Source organism: Solenopsis invicta, chromosome 16 (assembly GCF_016802725.1).
Source record: "Solenopsis invicta isolate M01_SB chromosome 16, UNIL_Sinv_3.0, whole genome shotgun sequence".
In the NCBI taxonomy this organism is placed as follows: domain Eukaryota; kingdom Metazoa; phylum Arthropoda; class Insecta; order Hymenoptera; family Formicidae; genus Solenopsis; species Solenopsis invicta.
Window position 1 is genome coordinate 22,946,444 of NC_052679.1, and position 25,798 is coordinate 22,972,241.

The 25,798-nt window shown below is 38.8% G+C and overlaps 1 protein-coding gene across 5 annotated transcripts in view; it reads right to left on the bottom strand.

Moving 5' to 3' along the window:
- Nucleotides 1-446: 446 nt before the first annotated feature.
- Nucleotides 447-25,798, bottom strand: part of LOC105199739 (octopamine receptor Oamb) — a 174,706-nt gene continuing 149,354 nt past the window's right edge. For 4 of the 5 annotated variants that reach the window (XM_026134966.2, XM_039458168.1, XM_026134965.2 and 1 more), the window contains 10 exons: nt 25,030-25,508; nt 16,629-18,310; nt 9,848-9,985; nt 9,311-9,409; nt 9,045-9,172; nt 7,877-8,014; nt 6,077-6,359; nt 4,413-4,574; nt 2,973-3,286; nt 447-1,187 (listed from right to left, as the gene is read on the bottom strand). In XM_026134966.2, coding sequence (XP_025990751.1) covers nt 1,073-1,187; nt 2,973-3,286; nt 4,413-4,574; nt 6,077-6,359; nt 7,877-8,014; nt 9,045-9,172; nt 9,311-9,409; nt 9,848-9,985; nt 16,629-16,889 — 1,638 coding nt within the window. In that variant the 5' untranslated portion in view covers nt 16,890-18,310; nt 25,030-25,508 and the 3' untranslated portion in view covers nt 447-1,072. The remainder of the gene's footprint in view (nt 1,188-2,972; nt 3,287-4,412; nt 4,575-6,076; nt 6,360-7,876; nt 8,015-9,044; nt 9,173-9,310; nt 9,410-9,847; nt 9,986-16,628; nt 18,311-25,029; nt 25,509-25,798) is intronic. The other variant, XM_026134967.2, reaches the window with a different exon arrangement.

The following is a 25,798-nucleotide window of genomic DNA, read 5'->3' on the forward strand; positions in this document are numbered from 1 at the left end:
CATTATTAGGTCTAGTAAACGATCGATTATTCTCCGATGACCTGCGCGGGATACATGAACATATTAACCGTGTACGGTGACTCGCTGCGTCTACCGGACGCAAGAGGACGATCGTTTATGAAGGACAAATTGTGCGAAGCTCCTCGCGTAATCCGAAAGTACAAATCGAAGCGAAGCGCCGTGATGCGCGATTCTCGCGAACGAAGCGCGCGCGTGTGTGAAGAGATCAGCGTAGGGAGGTCGGTTGTTTCCTCTTCTTCCCTTTTTCCATCGCTTCTTGCAGATATGAAGCGCCGCGTTCCAGCGTCCGTCGCGCTAAAATCCAATTCCGAGTGTCTACTCGCGCATCGCAAGGCTTTACCTGCCATTCCGTCGACATCGCCGCAATTACAGCGCAAAGGCAAATCGCGCGGCATCTGGTTCGCGTTTTTCTCTCTTTTTCCCTCTTTTCTTTTTCTTCTTCCAGCAACGATAGATGACAGGAGAGCGAGGAGAGCAGTCCGCTACTTGATTTACCGTACCGCCCCCGCTTCGTGCAAACTCGTTACAGCGAGATCACGCGATTTAGTGGGGAAGTAGATCAAGCGAACAAATTATTTGCTCACCTCACTCGAGAAACTACCCGACTTTTACAACTACCCTGTTGACCTGGCGTAAAGCCACCGTTGTAGCGAGATTACGTGGACAAGCCGAGCAGTCGGGGGTTATTTTTTTTTTTTCTTTTCAACGACAGAGAGTAACGAGACAAGTTAGGCAAGTGGCACGTTACTTGTCGCTTGTTACCCGCCTGTTACCGATTTCGTGCATTCGCGGCGAGACGGAGATAGAGTCCGGGCATTTCCAGCTTCGCCGAATGTCTCATTTACGCGAAACGCTGACGCAACGTCAGTCTGATGGCAGAATGATGAAACTGATTTACGTTGGCACACCAAGCGTCGAGGAGGCCGCGAGGACGTTATCGTGCGCGGTCCTCATCGGAGCACCGCCGTCATCAGAAGGAAAATATCCTCGCTTTGGAGGATCGCGGATTGAAGGTGACGCGCTGCGTGCCAGCTCGGACGTGTCGCTACAATCATCTGGACTCGCTCTGCGAGTGGGTCGCCTCCAACGACGGATCCGGATCCGAGTCGTCGATGGAGGTCCCGTGCTGTGCCATGCGAATCGAGTAGCTCGGGCTTCGCTCGTTCCTACAAGACACACGCAGAATCGTTCCCGTGAGACGCGCCTCTGAGGGTGCGATTATCGTTCCGTGAATTTCTTATGAAAAATCACCGGTAAGCGTCTTCTGTTAATTAGAGCTTACGGTCCGCAAACTCTTCTTTAACTTGATTTAGTACAGGCGTGCGAATCAAGCATTTATGAGGTCGAATTGAACCGAATCGAATCTTTGATGGCATCTTCGGAATCGAATTGAGAGGAATCCGAAATTTTCATCTCTCCTCTCTCTGATTCGCGTACGAATCGAATTCCAATCAAATTTTACCCGGATCTACATTACGTGCTAATTTAAACGCAATAAAGTATTTTCAATGACGTTGCAGATATTCTTTTTAATAGACAAAAAATTAATCGTAAGAATTTTCTAAAATAATTTTAGACAATGATGTTTGTCATTTGTTCGTCAACTACGAAACAGTTCATTTTAACTGGTATTGCGGATTTTCCATTTTCACTGACGTTAACAAATTTTATACAAATTGACATCAGCAGAATTGTATATACTTTTTTGCATTGTTATAATGAACATTCTTTAACAAACGCGTTTTTATTCATCGGTTATCAAACTACGTGTCAATGAATTGATATCAGGAAGATATTCTAAAACGACATCGAAACGTTCACTTGGATTTAAAATAAAGTTGGTGGTTTGAAAACAAGAAAAAAATACTGAGTACCGCGCAACATTCTCACTAGCCCTTTGATTATTTATCCTTAAAAAATGACATGCTAATAACTTATTATAAAAATTTATAATAGATACTAGATATGTGAGGGTATTAAACTAATAAATGAACATTGAATACATATCTTATAAATTAAAATGTTACTGTTAAAGTGATAGTATAATATTTTAGTGCATTTCATTAGGAAAATATGGAAATGTGGAATAATTTCAATTTTATTATCTAAATTCTAAAGAATCATAACACAAACATATGAAATGTAGCACATTTATGAAAATGTTTGTCCATTGTGTACTTAAATTTTTGAGTAGTTTATAAGATTTAGGAACGATAGAAAAGTTTTGGAAATCGAACAAACAAATAGGCACGAGAATTGATACATGCTAATGCAAGTTAGTCACGTGGGAGATACTCGTATAAATAAAAATGAAACAAAATAGACGATCGATTTGAAATCGATTCATCGATGATTTGAAATTCTCTAATTATTCGAATTCGAGCTCTTCAGATTCGAAAGTAAATTGGATCCGTTGTAATTCGATTTGAGTTCGAACTATTTGCACACCTCTACGATTTAACTAAAATTGGCTATTTTATAATAGGCCCGAGTCATGAAAATGGTCGCGCATTTTACAATCCGAAAAAAATACATTTATACAACCGGATGAAAACATTGATTCCCATATAGAAATCGCTGATATATCGTTGTTTACGATACATAAAACGTGATAGAATTTAAAGATTTTTTTTTACGATCATATAAAATAACTTTCTTTGCGTTTAAATTCAACGAATACGGACGATAAAAAATTGATACGCCATAAACTGACGTATAACAAGGAACTCTGAGTTTAAAATATATGAGATTGTATGATTCTTTTAAGCTTTTAAGCTCCTTTTTTACGAAAGCGCGATCGCGTAAAAAACAGATTGCAAAATGCAATGTCGCACCACGCACTTTGCAACACAAATCGTAACGTCGACTTAAGTTTATACGACGCGAGAACGTGCAACCGTGTAAAAATAAATTACACGTGTCCACTTTGTAATACAAATTGTAACACTGACCTCATTGCCAGTTGGCTGCCGTCACTGCCACGTCGCAGGGTGTTGGCGCGTTGTATGCAGGAGCACTTGCAACAGATGATTCTCTTGAAAGCGAAGCGGAAGTCCTTGCTGAAGAGGGCGTAGATACACGGATTTATCGCGGAATTGCAATATCCTAGCCAAAATAGCACGCTGAAGACGGTTGGATGGATGTGATTCGGGTAGAATGCGCGCACTAGATACATGGTGAAAAAGGGCAGCCAGCACAATATGAAGCCGCCAACGATGATGCCCAGGGTCTTCGCCGCCTTCGTCTCCATGCGAAATCTCTTCACCTGCATGAAAGAAACGGTTTTGCTGAAGTACTTGAAAATTTTGCTAGACATAGCACAATTGCTGAAAATAATTTTGTTGGACTCTGAAAATAATTATGAAGGACGTTCAAACTGATTGGTAGAATGTCCAAATTTTTTGCAGCATTCATCGTCACTGTTGAGCTTTTCTTTTTTAAGTAAGGCAAAAGGCCTTTGTTGCGCTTGGACTTTCTTGAAGAGATGACGTTGCATTTGTCACGGTACACTGCAGATACTACAAATTATATATTGCTGGAAATTGACGCCAAGAGTTATCCATAAGAAAAAGTTGGTATCATTCAAGTTATTTACAGTGCTACGCTGTATTAACAAAAAAGTCTAAAATCATAATAATTGTATAGTATTATAATATACGAGTTTGGGAGAGGAACAAAAATGGTAGATGCTGTAAAAAGAATTGAAAATGTCCAAAATAAATCACTTGGAAATGAATGTTTTTACATCTACTATTTTTGTTTCTTTCCGATCAAAATATTCTTTTTTTTTTTAAGACATTTTTGCTGACACTGAACAACATTGTAAATAAATCGAAGCGCCAACTATTTTTTATAGATAGCTCTTGTCATTTTTTTCAATATATAATTCGCCGGTGTAGCATCTGCCGGTGTTGACATATTGCAACAAAAGCAACAAACAGGACTAAGGACCGATTCGATACATGTTCACTGTAACGGGTCAACAAAATTATTTTCAAATTTGTATTCAGCTAAATCAACATAATCTTTTTAAATATCTTCTACTTTATTAAAACATTTCGAGAAGTAGAAGATACGAACTCCCTTGTAATATGCATTTCTCTGCTATTTTAGCAAAAAAAAGAATATTAAATCTCTTACAATACGCATTTATTTTAACCATTAACTCTACGCGATTCCGACCAATTAATTCCGGCATAATCTATACCTCTAAGTCGTTATCACTAAGTCGACCGAGACAGAAAGAAATTTCGTACGAAATCTTACAAAATTATCGAACGTTGCCCGTTCGTTTTCATAGATTACTGATAAGTGTTTGAAAAAAGAAAAATGCTGTCCGAAAAGTCAAGGTGTGTGAAAGCCGTAAAAACGAGCCGACGTGAGAGACGCACTTGGGCTTTTATGTTTCTCTTGCCCAGCTTCATCACTCGCGGCTTCTCCTCGTTGCTCGGCGTCATCTCGCGCAGCGACAACTCGTCGCCGGTCACCTGACTCTCACAGCTGCTCCGTCTGCTCGGTCTTTTGCTGCTGCCGACCCTATTGACACCACCGACCTGAAAGGGGATTTAACAAGTCGGCCTTTACGACTCCGGCACACGCACGCACAACACACACGTACACACGTGCACACATACGTATCACGCGCGCCTATAAATGTAGATTCACTTTCGCGCGAGATTTACGGACGCCGTAAAACGGCCGTTCTTTCATGACGAGCAGCGTGCAGAGTCACCATTGTCAAAGGCATCGCGATCATATTTGGCTGAACGTTTTCGTACGTCCCCGTACCTTTTCTTACGGACGGAACGAAAACGTAAATCAGATAACAGCGGCACAACGCGATTTGTAGAATTTTCCAGAGATTGAAATTTAATTATTCACGCTTATGTGCGAGAGCACAAAGACATTCTTGTCGTTGTTTTATACCTCTATTGCTTGTAAATCTTTATTTGGTGCTCGCGTTTCCGAAAATATGCTTATAAAAACGGGAATTTAATTTGTGCTGGTCTACAAAAAACAGCGCAATATCACTGATAAATTATTCACGTCTGCCAAAGTAAAAGCGAATAAAATATATTTTTCTTTCCTTCCTAAATATACAAAGCGTCCCCTGTTTTAATGAAAACAGTGAAAAGAAAACATTAAAAAAAAATGTTCTAGTAAAAAGTAATCAAAAATGTTTTTAAAAATTGATTTTACCATGATTTGAAAAGTCTTCATGCAACTTTCGTTTAAAACACTTTTTTTTTTTTTAATGCTTCCTTTCCGTGACATTTCACTGTTACCATAAAAAATGGGACACTCCGCACACATATATATTTATTTATTTATCGATATCAGCGATTATTACATAACATGAAAGCCCTCAACGGAACGGCTGCGTGTCCATATCCTGCTTCGTTTCGTTCGTCTGTAAATCCGCGCGATACGGACTCGCATGCGGGAGAATAATCACGATCGGCGATTTAAAACGGCAAATAAAAGCTCGGAGATCCTCGTGAAACAAAACAGCGAGGGAAAAAGAGGAAAAAAAGAGTGAATTTATACGGCTCGATACCCCCTCGTCCGATCGAACGAGTGCCTCGGTTTTATTGAACGAAAAAGTGATCCTTGATTCGTTTCATTTTGCAAAATGCCGTCGATTAGTCGCCAATAAAAAGCGTGTGCGCTCGAAATTGCAGCGACAAAATGTCACCATCAGTAGGGCGGCTGTGAAATGTTGAAATTTACGCATGTTCGACATCATTCCAAACGGCGAGAGCTGTAAATTCCACTCTCCCGATCGGACTTCACGTTATTACGTTATAATTACACAGTAATGAAAAATATATAGGTAAAAATCTTTTGTTTCAAAATGCTTTTTGTGCCACAGAAGTGTTAAAACTGTACGACAAAATTGTAATTTTGCGACAGAGAGGATACCGTTATTTAAAAAAAGGAGAAAAATGGAAAAAAAGTGAAAAAATTAAAAAAAAAGAAGCCGCACATATCGAACGGTTAATTGCGTCCCCAGAGAGAGAGCTGCGCGAATGCAGTTAATTAAAATCTAATTTACCTTAAGGTGCGTGTTTCGCGAGGTCGGACAAAGCTGCGTCTGCGTCTGCCCGTTGCTATAATGAACCGACATTTGCGAACATCTCGACGGCGTTCTCTCGAGGGTGTTGCACTTCGTGTTGAGCGTCTCGGTGCTGGGATAGGAGACCGAGATCTTGATCTTCTCCCGCTTGACGGAGCTGCGGCTGCTCGAGTCCGGGCTCCTCGAGTTGCCGTTGTTGCTGCCGTTGTGGACGCTACCGCGGCCACGGTGTATTCGTAAGGTCAGTCTTTGTTCGTCGAACCTGCATAAGAATAGGAAAATGCGTCGTGCTGCCGCATAGGCGTACTCTATTATGCCTGTCAGCGGCATAATGAAGCTTCCATAAAAAGGCTTCCTCTCTCTCTCTCTCTCTCTCTCTCTCTCTCTCTCTCTCTCTCGCGTAAAGAAGAAGCTCAACCGCAGACTCATGAGCGAAACAACGATTCGAGAAGACAAAGAAAAGTGTATTAAAATGCAGAAAAATTTATTTGCAGCGTTATTTCGTAGAAATGGAATAATAAGAAGACATAACAATTTGTCTTGTACACAATATGAAAAATGTGTAGTGATAGAACGTTGGTCGATAAAAATTCAATCTTTTTTTTGGCCTTAAAACAAACAAAGTTGTTTCTGATAGATTTTTATGCGCTGATTACGAATGTGGCCACGAAAATATCGTATCATGTTAAGTTTTTGAGATATTCTGACCTAGAGGTAAAAAAAATGAGGTTTTTGGCTATTTACAATAACTTACAAAATGTCCAACAATTTTATTTCAACATCCAGGCGGATTTTATATTAAAATGTTATTCTTTCTCTTTCCAACGCATAGTCAATTGCTCTGATCCGACTTTTTTTTGCTGAGACAGAATAAATAATTGAAATTTTTGGTTTTCAACGCGAGAAGATACACCTACATGAAGAAAATACAAGAATTCTTAAATATGTCGAAGAAAGATTGGATTTGAGAAAAAAATATGAGATATAAAAGTTGATGGGTACAAAGATTGACACTTGACGTTGAAAAACAAGAAAAATTTAATTTGCTTTATTTCGGAGAAAAAAAAGTCGGATTATAGTAATCGAATATGCGTTGGGAAGGGTAAGAATCATACTTTAATGTAACATCTGCCTGGATGCTAAAAAAAATTATTAGACATTTTGTGAGTCGTTAAAAATGATCAAATGCTTTATTTTTTGCACCTTTAAGTTAGAATATCTCAAAAACTTGACGTAATATTTTTGGGATCACATTCATAATCAATACATCAAAATCTATCAGAAATATTTTCGTGCTGCACTTAAAGGCTAAAATGGTGTCGGCCAATGTAATTAGTGTCTGAGTTCGGTTAAGTACATCGAAAGAACGGTTTTGCTAAAGGATATAAAAAACTTGTCTGAAAACTGAAAATTATAGTTTCGTTCCATCAAATTAAATTATGTAAGGTGCTTGAACTGATTGCTCGAATGTCAACAGTTTTTTTAGAGCATTACTCATTATGCTTTTGAACTTTTTTTATAATTACTGGTGAAACAAAATTATTTATACATCTGTATCTAAATAAATTTTTAGATGATTTAGCAAAACTGTTCTCTTCGTGTAGATAAAAAAAAAGCAATTTACGCGAGAGATGATAGACATCGTACGGTATTTACATTGTACGTATAAAAGCAATACGAATAAATGTATGACAAAAATCGATTACGGGTTTATAAAAAATAAATTCACTAGTCCGTAGTAGACGGAAGTTTCGGAAAAAAGCTAGCGCGAGGATTTACCTGGTGCCAAACATTTTCGAGGCTTTTGTTGTTCGAAAACCTTGATTAATGGCCTTCGTCGTGGAAACCGCAGCGAGGTAGATTCGCCAATAAAAAAATAGCATCACCAGCATCGGTATGTAGAAGGAGCCTAGGGCGCTGCAACACGATAGTGCGATTGCGATTATCGTCACGCTGGTGATAATCGCGGTTATCTCCATTTTGCAATAACATATTGAACAACTTTTACGCGTAGCTAGTTCGCGCGCAGTTCGACCAGACTATCGGAAATATTAATTCGATTATTGGCTCTAATAATGGACAAGTTGATCCAATCGAGAAACATGAGTCGTTGGCAAACACTTGAAACCCATCAGGCGTTTACGAATTATTAGCTTATTGATCGGCACTGCACAGTGCGTATATCAATCGACCTTGATCGACGCGCATAATACGATATAACGATATAGAAATAAAAATCGTTCGTATTGACGTAGTCTTATCTACAGAGTCTTAGGAAACTTGGGATTTAATTCAAGAGCTAATGTTGCACACACTATTTGTGTCGAGCTATAAATCTATTCATCTCTCGAGCGGCTTATCCGTTTTTAAAATGAAGATTTTATATCTCTGAGCTGCTACATCTCTGCTTAAAAATTAACATTTTTAGTTAACGTGATTGTTGTCTTCAAAGTTATCATAATTTTCAATTATATTTTTAAGTTCCTTTTCAGGTTCCCACACGTTAAATGTTAATACGTGCACTTATTACTCAAATTTTTTATTTAAATATTATAACATTATATATATTATATATAATTGCACATATTAATTATTTAATAAGTTACATGTAAATATAACATATTTAAATATAAACACGATTTAAAATTCAATTATAATATTCTAATTTATTTTCGCAGCGCACGTTAAAATAATTTAATTTCCCCCAGGTAAATCAAATAATATAATGTTTCTTTAATAGGAGAAAGAAGACATTTAAAAAGGCATTAAAATTTTCTCGGCTGTTTCATTATTTTTACAGCACCGTGCTATTTCGCCGGACGACGGAAAGCCAATTTATTCCGATGTAATGATGCATAAAGGCACAAGTGTCGCGTAATTTCTCGCTACTACGCGCCATAATCCAATATGTATGTAATGAGGGTCCAAGAGGCCTTGGGGGACTCACCTGTAAACGACGTAGCCGGCGTCGTTGGTCAGCTCGCAGATCCATGGGCACGGCTTCATCGGCACGAGTATAGTGGTGGTGTTGGACGGGCCGTAGAGGGGAAACGTGTCATTGTACGTGGTGTGCGACTGCAAGAACAGAGGAAAGCGATTAAAAAGAAAAACGCGTGCGCGGACAAAATGGCTCGGCTGGGGTCGATCGGACGACGATTGAAAATCGTCCCGAAATTACAGTACGAAGGCGGATTAGCCGCGGCTGGTACGCACCCGTTTGTCCTTCCAGCCCACTAGAGGCGGAAAACAGATAACGAAGCTCGAAACCCAAACGGTGGCAACCAGCAGTCTAGCCCTCTTCGTCGACATAAGCTGGATTTACGGAAATGAAAAAAGAAAAGAGACACTATTAACGAGGAGATGCGCGTCAGGGATGCAATAATCGCAAAGATAAGGAGATAATGCGATTAGTCCGCATAATCGCGTTCGCTTCAGAAGAGGGAATTCGCATTTCTTCAATTATACGTTCGTTTTCTTCATTTTTCGCCGCGCACAAGGATTTACGCTTCTGTTATTCTGTTGTCTCAATTTTCTAAAATACGAAAGATCGACGCTCCGAAGTAGAGCATTGCAGAGGGAGTATTTTGAACAACAGGGATATAAATTTTTAAGTGATTCTAAGATCTTTCTATAAAATTTATTTCTAATTTCACTTCATCTCTCGTCGAATTGAGTGGTTGCATTGACGCGCGTAAAGCGCGTCTGATCTTCTAGAGATAATCGTTTTCACGAATGCTGAAGGGTACTTGCCTGAGGATAACTGACTGGCCTGGTCACAGCCAAGTACCTATCCAAGCTGATGGCGCATAAATTCAATATCGACGCTGTGCACATCCAAACGTCGACCGCCAGCCACACGGAGCACCAGAGGTTACCGTATATCCAAACCTTTCGAGAGAAAGATGTTGAAAGAAATATGTTCAATACAATACGTCAATGGCAAAGAATCTTCCGCTGTTCGGCGCGAACAATAACGAAAGCTTTATTCTTTATTTAATCCTGCTGTTCCGTTCGAATTTTCTATGTACTTCCATATCGTTTCGAGATCAATACAAAAGTTTTAAAAAATAAAAAAGTAAACAATAATCTAAAATCAATAGTCCTAATAACGAGAAAATTTACCTAACAACAAATTTATTTAACATCAAATATGTGTGTATTTAATAAATTTGAATCAAATTAACAACGATAACTTTTTATATAAATAAGGAACTGATATATGTGTACATTTATCAAATTAAGATAACAATAATATCTTTTAATATAACCGTGCGTTTTGAGCTGCACAGAGTCTTCTTCGGCGGTAAATAAATGACATAAATAAAAACTAATTTAATAATACAGTAGCATTTAAGACAAACTGATACTGATGTGACATCTTCTATTTTTCAGAATGACCGAAATACCAAAGTATAATAGATAATTAAAAGAAATAGCAGTTTGTCATGTCCACGATAAACTTGTAAAATTAATGTAGATAAATGTCGGACGTTAAAAGAAGTTCAAAGATAAAAAATGAGTATGAGATAAGAAAAAATTTCAAATATTTCAAAGCACTCTTTTTTGTAGATGAGAACCAGGAACAGTCGTGGGATAATCAATTATAATGATTAGTCTTCGATGTTAAATTAATATTGTTAATCAGATCGTACTAAATCTAAAAAGGAGATAAATTATTAACATAAATTATAAATATGTTAAAAATTGAAGGTCAAAAAGATTAGAAAAAAATGACCTGTCGATTCTCAATCAGAATCACGAGGCTTCTATATGTGTCGAAGAACAGAAAGAAATAACGAATTTTCACAGAAAAGAGATCTTATATATTAACAGAGGAAATCATTAAAAAATTTCTTAAATAAAATACTGGTAAAAAAACAGATTTATTTTATTTCTTTTTATAAGTTCTTATTTTTTTATTTTGAACGTTTTGGAACGAATAGAGCCAAACAAAACAGCAGGATTAACTTCAAATGTAAAATTGATTTTACTGTAATACAGTTTACTAATATATTCCAATAATTTTTCAGGTATTTAGTCTGCATTCTCGAATTACTTTTATTCTTTTTTATCGATAAAAAAGCTTTTAAGCATATAGTTTACTATAAGCTTAAGAGCTTTCAGCGATAAAAGTGAGTAGAGAATATGGGTCTTAATGTGTGTAAAAAGCTGAATTGTCAAATGTAACACTCAAAATTTAGACAAAAATAACCGTCCGTACACCGAGTATCGAAATAGGGCGAAGCTTATCGCTGATAGGCGGGTTAGTTCATGCGTGTAATTGACAGCGATGCGTATCTTGTTACTCGCAAAACCTAGCGAGTAGATAAGACGCGAGGTCGGCACGTGTCAATCGTCGGATCAATTCCCATTCAGGTCGGACAGTGATTCATAATGTAACCACGTACAATGGAATTTCAGGTACTGCATGCAGCATGCGCGCATCTCCACGTTCACGTTGCATGCACGACGCATCCGTATAATGACGAACAATACAGCGACGCGCATCTCTACGGGACTACAACCACCTGTTCAGAATTGGCTTTGGTCCGTGATGTTACGCGTATTACCGATATCGGAATTCAGTAATTAACCTTCATTATTTACAGTCTGATTATTGTAGCTCTCATTGTACACGGCCACCGACAAATTACAACTAAATCGGTGCTCCCGCATCCGTTTGCTAATTTTTTTAACTTACTAATTGCTCGCTCCATTTCCCGCGACTTAATCATAGGATTTTCAAAATTTTTCGCTTTCGAGAAAGCTTTTTAGATGATAATTTATTATAAGTTGTCGAAAAAGAGATTTTATCACTTTTCGAAGAAACTTTGCTAATTAAATTCAAAACGTTCTATACAATAATATTATAGCAAAAATAAAATTTGAAGATATTTGCAAAGAAAAATGACAAATGTGATGAACATTCTTAGCGTTTTCATGTTAGTAAATTATTTCTAAGAGATTTCCATAAAATCTTCAGTGTTACTAGTAACTAAGGACAAGTGACAAAAGAAAAATTTTATTAATTACTGTTATTTTTCACGCAACTGTAGAAGTGTGTTTAAATATATACTCATGTGTACTTCTCTATATCCACCGTTTTATCTTTTTATCTCCATTTTTTATCTTTGTTCTCAAACTCTCCTGACAGCACATTATTTAATTAAAGCCAATTTTATCTCATATAATTACTAGACAGTATACACAGATACGTCCTATCAGCATACTCGTGGGACGTTAATTAAACGATGTCCCGAGGCGTTGAATTTCGAACGAGAGAAAAAAATTAAATTAATATAGTAAGCATTTTGCTTATAACATTTATCTCTTCCTCTTTCTTTGTTTCTGATGGCGTTCGATTGACATTAGCATAAACTAACTGAATACTAAAAAATGCCAATATTTATTTTTACTTTCCAATACTCCGATATCTATTTTTATTTTTTATTCAACATTGCAAATCTATGCAGCACATTCAATTTCTTATTTAGCATCCATGCCGCTGTGTCTTCCTGCAGCAATCAATATCTGACTTTGGATCTGCGAATAAAGTTATTTAAGTTTCCCATTGAAATATAACCGCAAATATATACTAGGCGTCTCTCTACATCGAGGATGTTTATTGTTTTTTTTTTGCGCTCGGAAGACTCTGTATGCCGCGTCACTCGACCAATTTTTCCGGAAGAAAGAAGCGAGGAGGAGGAAAGACCTTTCGGAGAAAGAGACGTAAGTGCGCGATGAATTAACTGTGCTGTATCGTGTAAACTCCAGTTAAATGGAGCACCTCATTCTCGGCTAAAAGAGATTCACATTGCTTCTATACTCCATCCACTGTCCACCGACCCGTTTCCAGATTTCTGGTGAACACTCGCACGTGTATGCACACGTGAATATTATAGACACGTGGAAATCCAGGCTAGAAGAACCAAAGGGAAAAGCCAATAAACTGTTGCATCTTTCTCTTAAATCGGTTTTGCTCGCGTTCGGCGACTTCAAGATAAAATGTTCCACCGCACGTTTCTTTCCGCGATATTTCTTAATCGTATTAAAAAAAAAAAAAAAAAAAAGAGACAAAGCTCAAAGGAGTAGCGTAACGAGTCCCTAGGAGATACGCCAAAGGAATTACCTCGTCGTGTCGTGAGAAAAAGATAAGTGAAAGAGAAACGAGAGTGTTTTGCGATTAACGATGCGATATTCTCGGAAAAAAGAAGGAAATCGTGCATTGGATGTATCACTTTCTTCATGTGTGACAATTTCTTTTTAATAAAAAATATATATCGAGCATACAGAAACATCTTAACTGATTAGAAAATAATGGAAAATCTGTACAAAAATTGTTTTGTAGCACAAAAGGTATATTATGTAAAAATGTTGCAATAAAGATCGGGAATAACACCATCAGATAGATCTATCCAATCGATTAATTATATTGTAATAGTAAAAATCTTAAACAGAAGAGCTGAGATTGACAACTCTGACGTTCAAAAATGCAAAATAAATTATGTATTTGTTGAACACAAACAAGATTCTTAAATTGTACACTGAAAGAAAGTTTCGTAATAATAATGAAGATAAAATAATTTAATTAAAAGTTTGATTAAATATTTAGTAATTATTTAATTATAAACAAATATTTAGTGATACTTAATAATTATATTCAAAGTAAGTAATCAATTGCTGAATGTTTATCAAACAGTAGAATATTACTGAATATTTGGTTATATTAAGAGAATAATTAACAAGAGAGGTAAAATGCAAAATAACAATAAAAAGATAGCGTTCAATATATATTATTTTTTGTGTCACAAAAATTTGATCGAGATTTACTCGATCGTATTAAAGCTATCATGTTTTGCGCTTTACATTGTCCTATCAGTTTCAACACAAACAGCAGAAAACCACAAAAAATCGCTAACCGAGAAAATCACAACCACTGCGGTTTTCTACAATTTGCGATTGTGGCGGTTATGCGGCTTGCGGTTTTCCGTGGTTTATAGTCTTTCGCCGCTTATGATTTTTTCCAGTTTGCGGTTTCGTGCGGTTTGCGGTTTTTTACGGTCTGCGGTTTTCCGCGGTTGCGGTTTTCTGCAGTTGTGATTTTTTGTGTTTGCTCTGCGGTTACGGTTCTATGCGGTTGCGTTGTGATACGCTGTTACGGTACGCGATTGCGAATTACGGTTGCAAAAATAGCAATACCGGCGATGGTGGCGATAGTCATAGTGATGATAATTGTTGTGATGGGGGTAGTTGTGAAGGTATTTGTGAAAGTGTTTGTGATAGTTGTGGTTTTGGTGGCGGTTGTTATGTTGTTGTTGTTATGGTTTATAATGTTTTATTACATTGATACAGAACATTTAATTGAAATTGTTTTATCAAATCAACTTAATAACTTCCATCTAAGCTTGGCTATTATTACCAAACTTTTTCCAGAGTGGTTTTCAAATTAAAATCGAAACTGCAGCTTCAAATATTGAAGAGGCTGCGCTTTCAAGTATTACATTCGCGTACGTTTCGTCGAAATACTAATATTTTTTGTAAACAATGCGCATCCACCACCTGTAAAATACACCTCGCCAGTGTGACAACAAGCGGATATTGCGTGAGACAGAATTCGGCGCTTTGTCCAAACTATGAGGGTAAATCGATCCTGTCGAAAACCGTGCGTTAGTGAATGTCCCAGTAGATGAAATTTCGCTGGTAGGCAACTACTCGTCGTTGTATCGATACGTCATAATGCCGCTGCGATTGATGCTATTGTACCCGGCTGTTGTGTGAAAAATGCACTATTGATTGCGACAAAGTGAATGCCGTCGATTCAAGATGCAACAGTGACAAGGCAATATAAAGCGCAAAACATGATGCGCCGCTTTAATAAAGCGCGATCGAATCTTTGTGACCCGAAAAATGATTTTTATTGAACGCTGCTTTTTTTTTGTTTGTTACATTGCTTTTCTTCTCTTTTTTAATATTTACTAGAAAAATAATATATTTTAATAGAATATAATTTTGTTTACACGATTATATATATTGAAAAAAAAAAACATAGACAGTTTGGTCTCCATACAATATTTTAATTTTACACGCGGTCTGATCGCTCTGGAAAGTTTTACTCCGAAAGAAAACAGTACGTTTATATCCCGATTATATTCCGATATTATTCAGAGGTACTACTTAGATCCATTTATATCCGGAACATTAATTTTTAATGCGTCTCGAGGTTTACTTTTCAATTTTGTCTAATTTCGACATGTGTAACAATTAAATTGATATTCATTACGACATAACACAATTAAAAGTATTCTCTAATTATAACACAGATGATGACTTAATAATGAGGTCAAAACATTTATTATTTAAATCCATATATTGTTGATCATTATAAATAATATTAGCATGTATAATCCAGGTTGGCTTATTCTTTTTTCGTTCAAGCTGTTTTTAATATTCAAAACCACCCAATTATTTTTATTAAATAATAGTTGTTTGTTAAGTTTATTTTAAGTATTAGTATTTTAACAATAATTTTTGAGATATAACAATTTAAACCTGGTATCACAAATTACATTTAGACAGTCACATGTCCGTAAGTTTCGCGTATGGTAGTATTAATGACCGCATGACAGGCGTCTAAATCTTTAATTAACAAGTTTTAAATTTTATATAAAAAAAAATTACTATTTTAAGTAAAAATTTATAAATAATTATTTTGCTTAACGTTCTTGGTATTGTATTTTGATTCGTGAATTTCGGGACACCTCATATACATATATAATAAATAAACAAAAACAATAATAAAATAATAATTTTATTATTGTTTTTGTAGAAAAAATAAATAAGAAAGAATAACCATTATCTAATAATATCTTAATTGTTTCTTCAATATTTTTGGTAAAATCAAAGTACATATATACACGACATTCTTAAGCTTACTAAAAGCACCTCAAGTCACGTGGAAAATAATTACCATTTAGTAAGCAAACTAAATGGTACCTATTTGGAATAAAATAGGCATCCAACATAAAATTGGCATCGTGATGTGTAATGTATTTTAATGTATTCATGTATTTTCTTATTATTAATTTATTTATAACGTAATCGTGTATTTTCAGAAAAGACATAAAAAATGATAAATTTTGGTGATAAGCAGAAATTTTTAAATAAATGTCTACCTCTGCGCTAAAAAATCCAGAAACAACTTTTATTCTTTTTAAATTTTATTTCAATTAACGATCGGTTTAATATGCTTCATAACAATTGTTTCTTAAAAATAATTATGATATATTACAGAAAATCTTTTTTCAATTTTTTAGCAGGGATAGATATTCATAAAAAAATTTCTGCTTGTCACCAAAATTTATTTTTCACGTTGTTTTTCGAAAATACATGATGCAAGGAGAGGTAAGAAAAATCGCACCTTAATATATAGAGAATTGAATGTATTAATCTCAACGCTATCTCCGTTTTCGCTTCACATCTAATTTCTCTTCGTTACTCCGTTCCCAATTAACGCATTGAAAAAAGATCTTACCTTATAGACCTCCCAGGTCGCGCTGAATGGCAGGACAGCGACGCCGACCATCAGATCGGCGACCGCCAGGCTCACGATGAACATATTCGTTACGTTCCTCAGCTTGCTGGTGCAATAAACGGCCAGAATGACCAGGACGTTACCTATCACCACCATGACATCGACGATCGCCAAGACGATTAAGGTAATCACGTTCCACAGGCTTGACCACTCGACGCCGTCGTACAAAGCAGCGCATGCGGTGGCGTTCAGCTCTCGCATTTTAATTAACTCTCGCGGTCCTCGGGTACGCCCATGCGATCCTGTCGAAGGACTCCAGAGGATATCGGGCACGATGACGACGACGGGAGATGCGGTAGGACGCGCGAGGCATCTCGAGCGATCATAACGAGATATTGAAGCTCTTCTTCCGCGGTGACACTTAAATGTAACGGTACTCAGAACGGTCGTACGGATTGTGATCTTTGCAGTTTTCACACAGAGCACCACAATCCTCTCGCACTATCAGAAATAACAACCGAAGACTTTACGACTGCAGCCGATCGATTCACTCGACTCGGCAGGACTAGAACTTGAAGAAGCTCGATGTTTACCGATGGTCCTTGAACCCGAGAGCAATCACACTTCTTTCGTGTATTAATTTATCGACTAGTTACGTTTGATTTTTTAATTAATTATTTCTCGATTAATTTATACCTTACGCGAGTATTTGCCAAGACGTTACGCTACGTAATTTATGTTATACAACTTTTCTTATTATAACTTCAACGATCAAAAAAGACAGCGTTACACAGAAGATAAACAGGGGAATTGCAGTCCGTTTCTGAATTATTCTCAAGTCTGTCACTGGACTCTCTTAGAAACGACGGTGAAATTTTGCCGAATTAATTACTCTTGCTCCTACGTCATCGGTGTAGCGTTAATCGTTACGTCAGCGTTTTTTTCTCTTCCTCGTTTATTGGAAATTATTTGTAATTTCCGTCAATATTTTCACAATTATACGGTCGGATGGATTTGTTAATGCCGCACGTTATGTACGCTCGCCGATACATTTGATCATACACTGCCCGCTAGTCAATCCGGCGCTTTAGTTTCGCGGTTGCAAACACGGCATGGTGTTATTCCCGGCAAAACGTTATTCCCGTATAATCGATAACACTCTCCGCGTGCACACAGTCGTTCGCATTGCACTTCGGTTGTTGTCTGACGTTACGCGGCCTTTAAACGATGTTGCTTTAGACAGCGCCGAGGGTATCGAATTTAGCGAGCTGCGATCGAGTTTGTGTTTCGAATGTTTGCGGCTCATTTACCGTCACTGTTTCCATTTTCCCTCCGTCACGAATTTCGAGTGAACGATCTACGTCGTCGGTCGATCGTGTCTCCGTTCGCGTCTCTTCAACGCGAATTTCCACGAAACTTCCTCAAGTACGTGTAAGCGTCCTCCTCGTTCCGAATTCTACGTGGCTAGACTTGATACTCTATTCGATAGAATGAAACGTGCAATTCTACGAATGTGAATACTTCAACACTATCGCGCGCGGTAATAGTTCGCTGATGCAATGCGCGGGAGGTCGAAGACGGTCCTTGACGAAAGCCGTTTCGATGAAATTGCTTTAATCGTCTGTCAACATCGTCGATCTTCTCCGTATTGTCACACGATCTGTAGATCCATTAACGTTTCCCTAAAAAAAAATAGCGGCGATAAGGAGAGGGAAACTGTAATTGATATCTTCTAACAATGCACTGACGCTCGCTTGATCGTCGTCGGTTTCTCTTTGATCGTCGTCGCAGCGCACGCCTTGTCTCTTTTCTTTCTTTTTCTCCTTTTCTCTTTCTCTTTCTCTCTCTCTCTTTTCCCCTCGCTGCTGATATATTGGAACCCGCAGTAGCCTGCTGTGATGTGGCATAAGGAGTTGCGAGTTTGCTCTCAACTTAGGGTTGACAGAGTACCAAACCGGTATTACGGAAGCAATGAGAAATACAGAATGTTACAAAGTTCATAAAAATCAGAAGAAAAGAGTGGAATATCTATATAGACGGAATGAATGACGACCGTCCTAAAATTGCAAGAAACGGAATATCACCAGAAAAGCACCCACTAGGGAGACCTCCAAAGAAATGGACTCACCCTAGAATTAGATGTTATCTTCAACAGAGAGTCACTCCCACATTGTTCATGAAGACGATTATCAATGGAATTAACATGTTATGCCTTTAAAAAGAGAAAGAAGAAGAAGAAGAAGAAGAAAAAGAAGACAAAGAAGAAGAAGAAAAAGAAAACAAAGTAGACAAAGAAGAAGAAGAGTTTGCTCTCTGTGCTAAAGATCCGGGTTCAAATTCACCCACACTGAAAAAAATAATCTGATTACATTAACAAAACTTGTATGATTGAGTGTTTCTGGTGAAACCAAGCAGAATGAAACGCGAATTTGTGGTTATTACAGTAGGACTCTGGTTATTATAATCAGAACGTTTGATGGATTTTGCTATACAATTTCGATAAGATTTCTGATTCGTCCGTTTTTGAACAGACATATTGGTTAAATCTACCAGATTTCTAAGTGATGCAACAATACTTTTTTCTTCACTGCAGAACTGTATAATTCTAAATCGGTTTTTAATCGATTTAGAAATCGATCGCCACCTCTCGGAAGGCAAAGGTCAATAACAGAGAATAACTTCGCCCAGAAAAGTCTCTTCTAATAGATTCGGAATCGATGTTAAAACCATAGATCCTACATATCTACGGATATATGCAGAAAAGATCGACTGACAAACGTATGGCACGCGCAGAAGAAGAAGCAGTACCCTGCAGCCTTTTCTTGCACCACAGATATGTTCATCGAATGAACTTGATGCGTTTCAGTTCGCGACTAATCGTTCAAAGGTTCGCTCCCCCGACTATCTCACATCGTTCTTTTTTCATTGTTAAAAATCAGGATACATCCCAAAGAAAAGGACCCTTTGCGAGGCATTGCCCTGTGATTTAGAACTTTGGTCGCGCCAAGTGAAAAAAAATTACTGAACGACCCTTCATGGAGGCTTCCTAAATATTGAAGAGCAGAAATTGCTGATATTAGGAAAGTTTGAGTGGCACTTGGGAATAATTCGAGCCGGTCTGAAATTATTTCCGTTGCAGCCATCGGCGGAAAAAGATCATCATCGTTATAAAGTAATTTGGTTCAACGAAATCGAAAGGGTTCTGTAAAATTTTGAGATTTTCTCTGCGATAGTCACAGAAGAATGATAATAAAGAGAGAGAAAGAGAAACAATTAAAAAGTGCAAGCGGTCAAAAGAAAATATCGGAAGAGGATGCGGAAGGAGAGGGGGCGAAAGGCCAAGAGTTATTACTCGCGAGCGAGCGAGCATTTTAAATGTTTGGATTGAAAGGGAGGCGAATTGAGCCGCGGAAAAATTGGGAGGGGGACGAAGGGCAATTAAGGAGGAGAGAATCGGGGCGAGAGCAGAATGGGAATCGAAACGTGAAAAGGCAGAGAGACGAATTCGAGCGGATGATTCGGACGAGGTACGGCGCTTCGGAGGGATAGAAGCGGAGCGGGATCAAAACGGGATTTTTATTCGGCATTTTAGCAAAAATATATAACTGCGCGCAATGATTAAAATAGAAGCTGTCGGATATTCGACCGCTTAAGGCTGAAAGCCGGTGGTAATTAACGTGATCTTGCGATTATTTAAACTGAATTTCCGAGAGCTGCGCTCGATTTTTCGGCCCACATAAGAGAGAGAGAGAGAGAGAGAGAGAGAGAGAGAGAGGGGGGAGGATTTTTTGAAGATATATTTCGGCGAAATTAGAGCAGAAATTGCGAGATAAATGCCGACGCTGAACCGGGCGAATATCCGTGCTTTGGGAAATTTGCTTAATTAAAAGCTCGTCGATTATCGGCGCTTCTTTAAAGCGCTGATTAAGCGTCATAATGATAGCATAGCAGTATTATTGAGATCCTGTTGTCGGGAGCAAGTGTAACAGTCGGACTTCCGCAAAACAGAAAAGCAATGGCAGAGAGAAAGAGAGAGAGAAAGAGCGGTGAAACTCATCGAAAATTCATCCGGCGTTTTGCGCAACTCGAGGAATAAATTGCGACCAAACCAAGAGGGATCGTTGGAAATTCATTCGGGATATCAGATCCTCGCGTAGAAGCGATGTAATTAAAGAAAGCCCGCGAGACTGTCGATGCGACCGCGTAGAGGGGTAATTGAAAATTCATGTAGCGTTTTAGCGCTCTTTCTTTTTTCGCACAAGGTGCGAGGAAAAATAATTGGCGGTTCATTGGCCGTCCTAATTTACTTGCTTAAAGAAAAAAAAAAGAAAGAAAGGAAGACATCGGCTTTGATTTCTGAGAAGGAGGAGGCAAAATTTCAGACGATCGACGCAGCCGGATTAGCTCGGTATATTCTCGCGCGCGGAAATTCCGAGGTTGAATTAAAGATTCGTTCAGTTACTCTCGCGAATCCGAATTACAAGATGCGAAAGAGGCTGTCGAGTCATCTTCGACAGGATTCCCATTGAACTGATATTTCATTCGAGTTTGAGGAAAACATGTAATGCAGCGGAAATCAATGAGCGAAGGAAACGGAGAAGTTAGGGAAATGTCACTGAACGTGAAAAATTATTCGCAGCAAAATCCAGCGTAGGACGCGTCGCTCGTGAAGATTGTCGAGGTGGAGAAAGAGGAAAACACAGGCGGAAAGAAAAAGCGGGAGAAGCACGGAAATTCCGGAGACCGTCAAACGATTCCAAGTTCCCGGCGGTGGTCTCTCCTCCTTCGGTCTCCTCGGCAATCGCGCGCGCGGTACTCGAGAAGGAGAAATAAAATCTTCCGCCGGTTTGTTTTGCGCGGAAACTACTCCTACTACCCGCAGGAAGTACGGCTTCGTGAGAGAGAGTCCCTGATAGCGAATAAAACCCATCCACTCGCCCAGCCGCCACCCACGTCCAAAAAAAGGGTGGGCGGCGGCGGTGTGTGTGCGAAGTCGTTTAACGAAACTGATTTACGTGGAATCTACGCTCTGGGAATTTTCAGTATTCCCGGTATCGATCGTTCTCGCTATACGCCCTGCGTTTCCGCGACACGTCGACAAACGATCGCGGGAGAGATCGCGAGAAACTGTACCAGAAATTCACCGTTCTCGCCCATTCTCGTGGGGAGCGGAACGTGATCGTACTTCCAGGAAGTCGCCGAAGAGTCAGCCACACCGGGCTCGTTTGCCCTTTTTCCGGCGTAACGCCGGTGTGAATGGAAGTCCGCGAAAGGGAAGGAAGAGAGGGGCGTTGCACCAACGCCGCGGGGAAGGTTGCAATTTCCGGCCGGCCACGTAACGGTAAATTTATTGCTCCGGGAGCGTAATCCTGAGGGACGAGCGCGCACGGGGCATTCCGAATCGAGATTTCGTGACTTAGGACATGAACGCGCTCCCGTGTCCCACTGCGCCGTTTATTAAGGGCAATACGTATACACTCGCGCTCGCCCCAGCAGGGAGATACAGGGATGAACTGAAGCGCGAAGAACGTAGACAGAACAATCATAATTCGCGTCGAAGCGAGACGAATTGAAGCAGAAGGCGATTGACAAGGAGGACGTACGTTCCGCCGAAGGGTACACACAGGGGGATTATAAGGAACCAGGTCGATATAGGTGAGAATCTTTCTCTCGCGAAAAGAGCTGGGGAAACGCGAAACGTGGAAGCGAGGCGAAAATTGAGGGAATTTAATCGAAGTGCGATAAGACGAGAAATTATTTTATCTCTCTCTCTCTCTCCCTCTCTTTTCTCTCTCAACGCGGACCCCAAAGTCGTAAAATATGGAACGACGAGAGTAATCCGATTTTTTTCGTCTTAACGAGCGGCCGTTTATATACGCGCACGTCGTGTAATAGAGATTCTCTCTCGGCACAAAAGGAGCCGGCAATTGGGGCTTAGGGATTTTCATTCAACGAAAGATCGTGAAATATTCGTCGCCGAGTTGAGCGGGAAATGTACTTTCGCAAAGCGAGCAACAAGGAAATCGCTGTGATCCGGTATCGCTCAATGTCGAGAGAGAAGAAAAAGATTTGAGAGGAAAACAATTTTTATTCGTGGAATCGCGACCGTAATCTGTTCGTGTAGAATGAATCGTACGTGGTCAAATGTAAAAGTTCAAAGCGACCCAAAGATGCCAATAAGGGGAATGTATCTTCCGCAGTGAGCACAAGCTAGAAATTGATTTAAGTGTACATTACGAACTTTCAACTTTTCTTCGGCAAAATTGAAATGCTCCCCGAGAGAAAATTTTTTATATATAATCATACGTAATTATATGTAATTACATACCAAGTCTGTTTATATATAACCCGAGAAAAAAATTTGTATGTATAACTATATATAATTATATATAATCATATATAATTATATATTTATTTAAATATATATAATTATAAGGTGAACTCGAGTAAGACGGTCATAGTTTTTAAAAGCAAAAAACACATTTGTATTTTTATTATTTTTTAATAATGTTTGATATATTACTTCATCGAAGCTTAAAGTTAACAATACTATTAAATTTAAAGAGAAAACACTTATTAAAAATATAATATTATCAAAATATTATAACATATGCATTGGTCATCTTATCAAACTTTTAAGGGAAAGATGGCCATAATATTATGGGACAATTGGCTATACACGTTCTATGTTAAAAATGAAAGTAAAAAATGAATGAATTTTCTAAAGTGATAAATAAAACTTGTAATTTTATATATTTTATATATTTTATATATTTAGTATAAACACGTATATACATATATCTATCTTAAATGTATATATAATTATATATGATTTAGTTATAATTATAATATTGTAATAGTAACATAAAAATTAAAATCTGATATTGCAGTAATAACACAATAATTATAATTCTTTCAATGTAAGGAAGAGAAACAGATTTCTACAATTTAACGAAAAACAATGTATGAAAAAACAAAGTGGCCCATCTTTCCCGAATTGTAAGAAAAAGATGATCGTAGTGCGTTCATATATAACTAGTAAAAATAAAAGTGCAAATTATAAGTCACGTTACAATTTAGGTTCCTTTATTATATACGTAACGTTAATTATGGTAGCTTAACAGTAATTTATTCGATGTTTTAGAAAGCGTAGCTGCTTTTAGAGGACACATGTAAAACTTTGCAGATAGTCAAAAATAAAAATATTATATAATATTCAGAATGAGATTATTTCAAATAGTGTACGCATATAAATTACTGTAAATATTGATTATCTTTCTGAATGACTATAAAAATGCACTATTCAGCAATTGTTGAAGAAATTACAGATTATGGCCATAATGCCCCAATTTACCTTATAAAAAATTTTTTCCGGGTCGTTAGAAGCATAAAATCTCGGGTATCGTAACTATCATAACTGAGAGACACATCTCCAATTCTAGAAAGCGAGATATCTTCCGTTTTAAAATTCTTTACGCGAAAAAGTTTTGTAAGTTTCTCCAGAATTCTCCAGAATTTGCGTTACGAGCAAAGGAATCGTGGTTGAGACTTCATCGATTTCGATTTTATATACCGGAAAGATTCGCCCACAGCTTCGTGGAAGCGCGCCCGGTCGCTTTTTATCGAACTAGGAATCGGGAGGGAGAAAGCGGAATGAGATCGAGGAAAAGGGCACTCAACGGATCGTTTCGAAGCCGGTAAAATTCGCAGTGAACGCCAGTCGACGATCGCGCCTAATAGAGGCGACAGCGCTGTTTTCAATTCCCGTCGGAATAACGTCGATCTCTCGGGCGGAACGAGCGACGGAAAACTTGCCGTCGGATTCGATTTGGTAACGGGAGGAGGAGCACCCCTCGCTCGGCTGGCTGAAGCCGAAGACGACGAGATAGAGAGTCGGTGGGTTACGGAGTAGGTACTACGTGATCGTCTCTCGTGGGTGGCTCGGTGCGGGGGAGTGAAAAGTGCAGCCGAAGCAGTATAGCGGCTAAAGCGGCCTCTCCGGTGCGGCGCGGCGCGACGGCGAAGAGGGAAAGAGAAGGAGGACCGTATTTTGTTCCCGTTGCTCTCGTAACGCGCGTGATCGTTACCTGAGCTTCACGCGTGCATCCTACCGGTTGGTTTCGCGACGACGGGAAACGTTTCTCGTCCTCGTCATCGTCGTCGTTTGTATTCAACTGGCGTGCCCTGCGACGACGCTAATAAACGCGAACGCGATGGAAGCGACACGCGAAGATGAGAGATCCGCTCGCTTTAATTATTCTTCGGCGGGATGGTTGAGCTTACGAAGTTCGCAGGCGAGACTTAGACCGTAATTAATGTTTACACACAACAATGCATATATTATGTTTACCGTTCTTACACACGTAGATTAATATAATCGGAGATGACGGTCACAACTTACGTCGCAGGATGATGTTTCAGGTCTCACGTGTTCCTCGATGAGGTCACTGGGTCTACTCTGGTCTACTCAGTCTTAGCGACTTTCACGACGCGCTAAGCCTCTGGAGTCGGGGAGTCTGGGAGTAAAAATCACAGCCAGCGAAGTGAAATTACGCTCGTCGATCATTGCCGCGATGGCGATCAGTCTCGTGTGCTCTCGTATGTATGGCGCGCTCCTATTGTCCGAGTCGACCGATCGCTCCGAATACTCCCGAATTGTGCGCTAAGTTATCTTCCGGCATCTGGCGCACTGTCTGTACCTGAGCAATCTGAACAGCGCCGCCTTCTTGATGCGTTTCGATCGCATCATTTCACCGGATCGATCCTGGCTTGACGACGGAGATCCTCTCGAGGTAATGCCGCGTAATGCATCCCACGGACACGCACTTCTCGATGATTTATTCCGTCCTCGCGTTCATTCCGCCCACCGAACGGTAGCGTCTGCAAGAGAAAGCACGAGAAAAATCCCGTTGTTACTATGCGGCAAGGGCTGACTATCAATTGGCGACGACTTCAATCCCGAACACGAATGACGAGATAACTGCACTTGCAGGAACATATTCAACCGTTACGTCGCCTACATATTTAACGAAATAAATTCTGCCGAAAAGGAAGATTTCTTTTCCCCTCCCTCTCTCTCTCTCTCTCTCGTTCCGCGAGCCTTCTGATAGTAAAATAATTGAATGTAGCTCTGTAGCAATAAAATTATATTCTTCCATTCGATTCTTAGA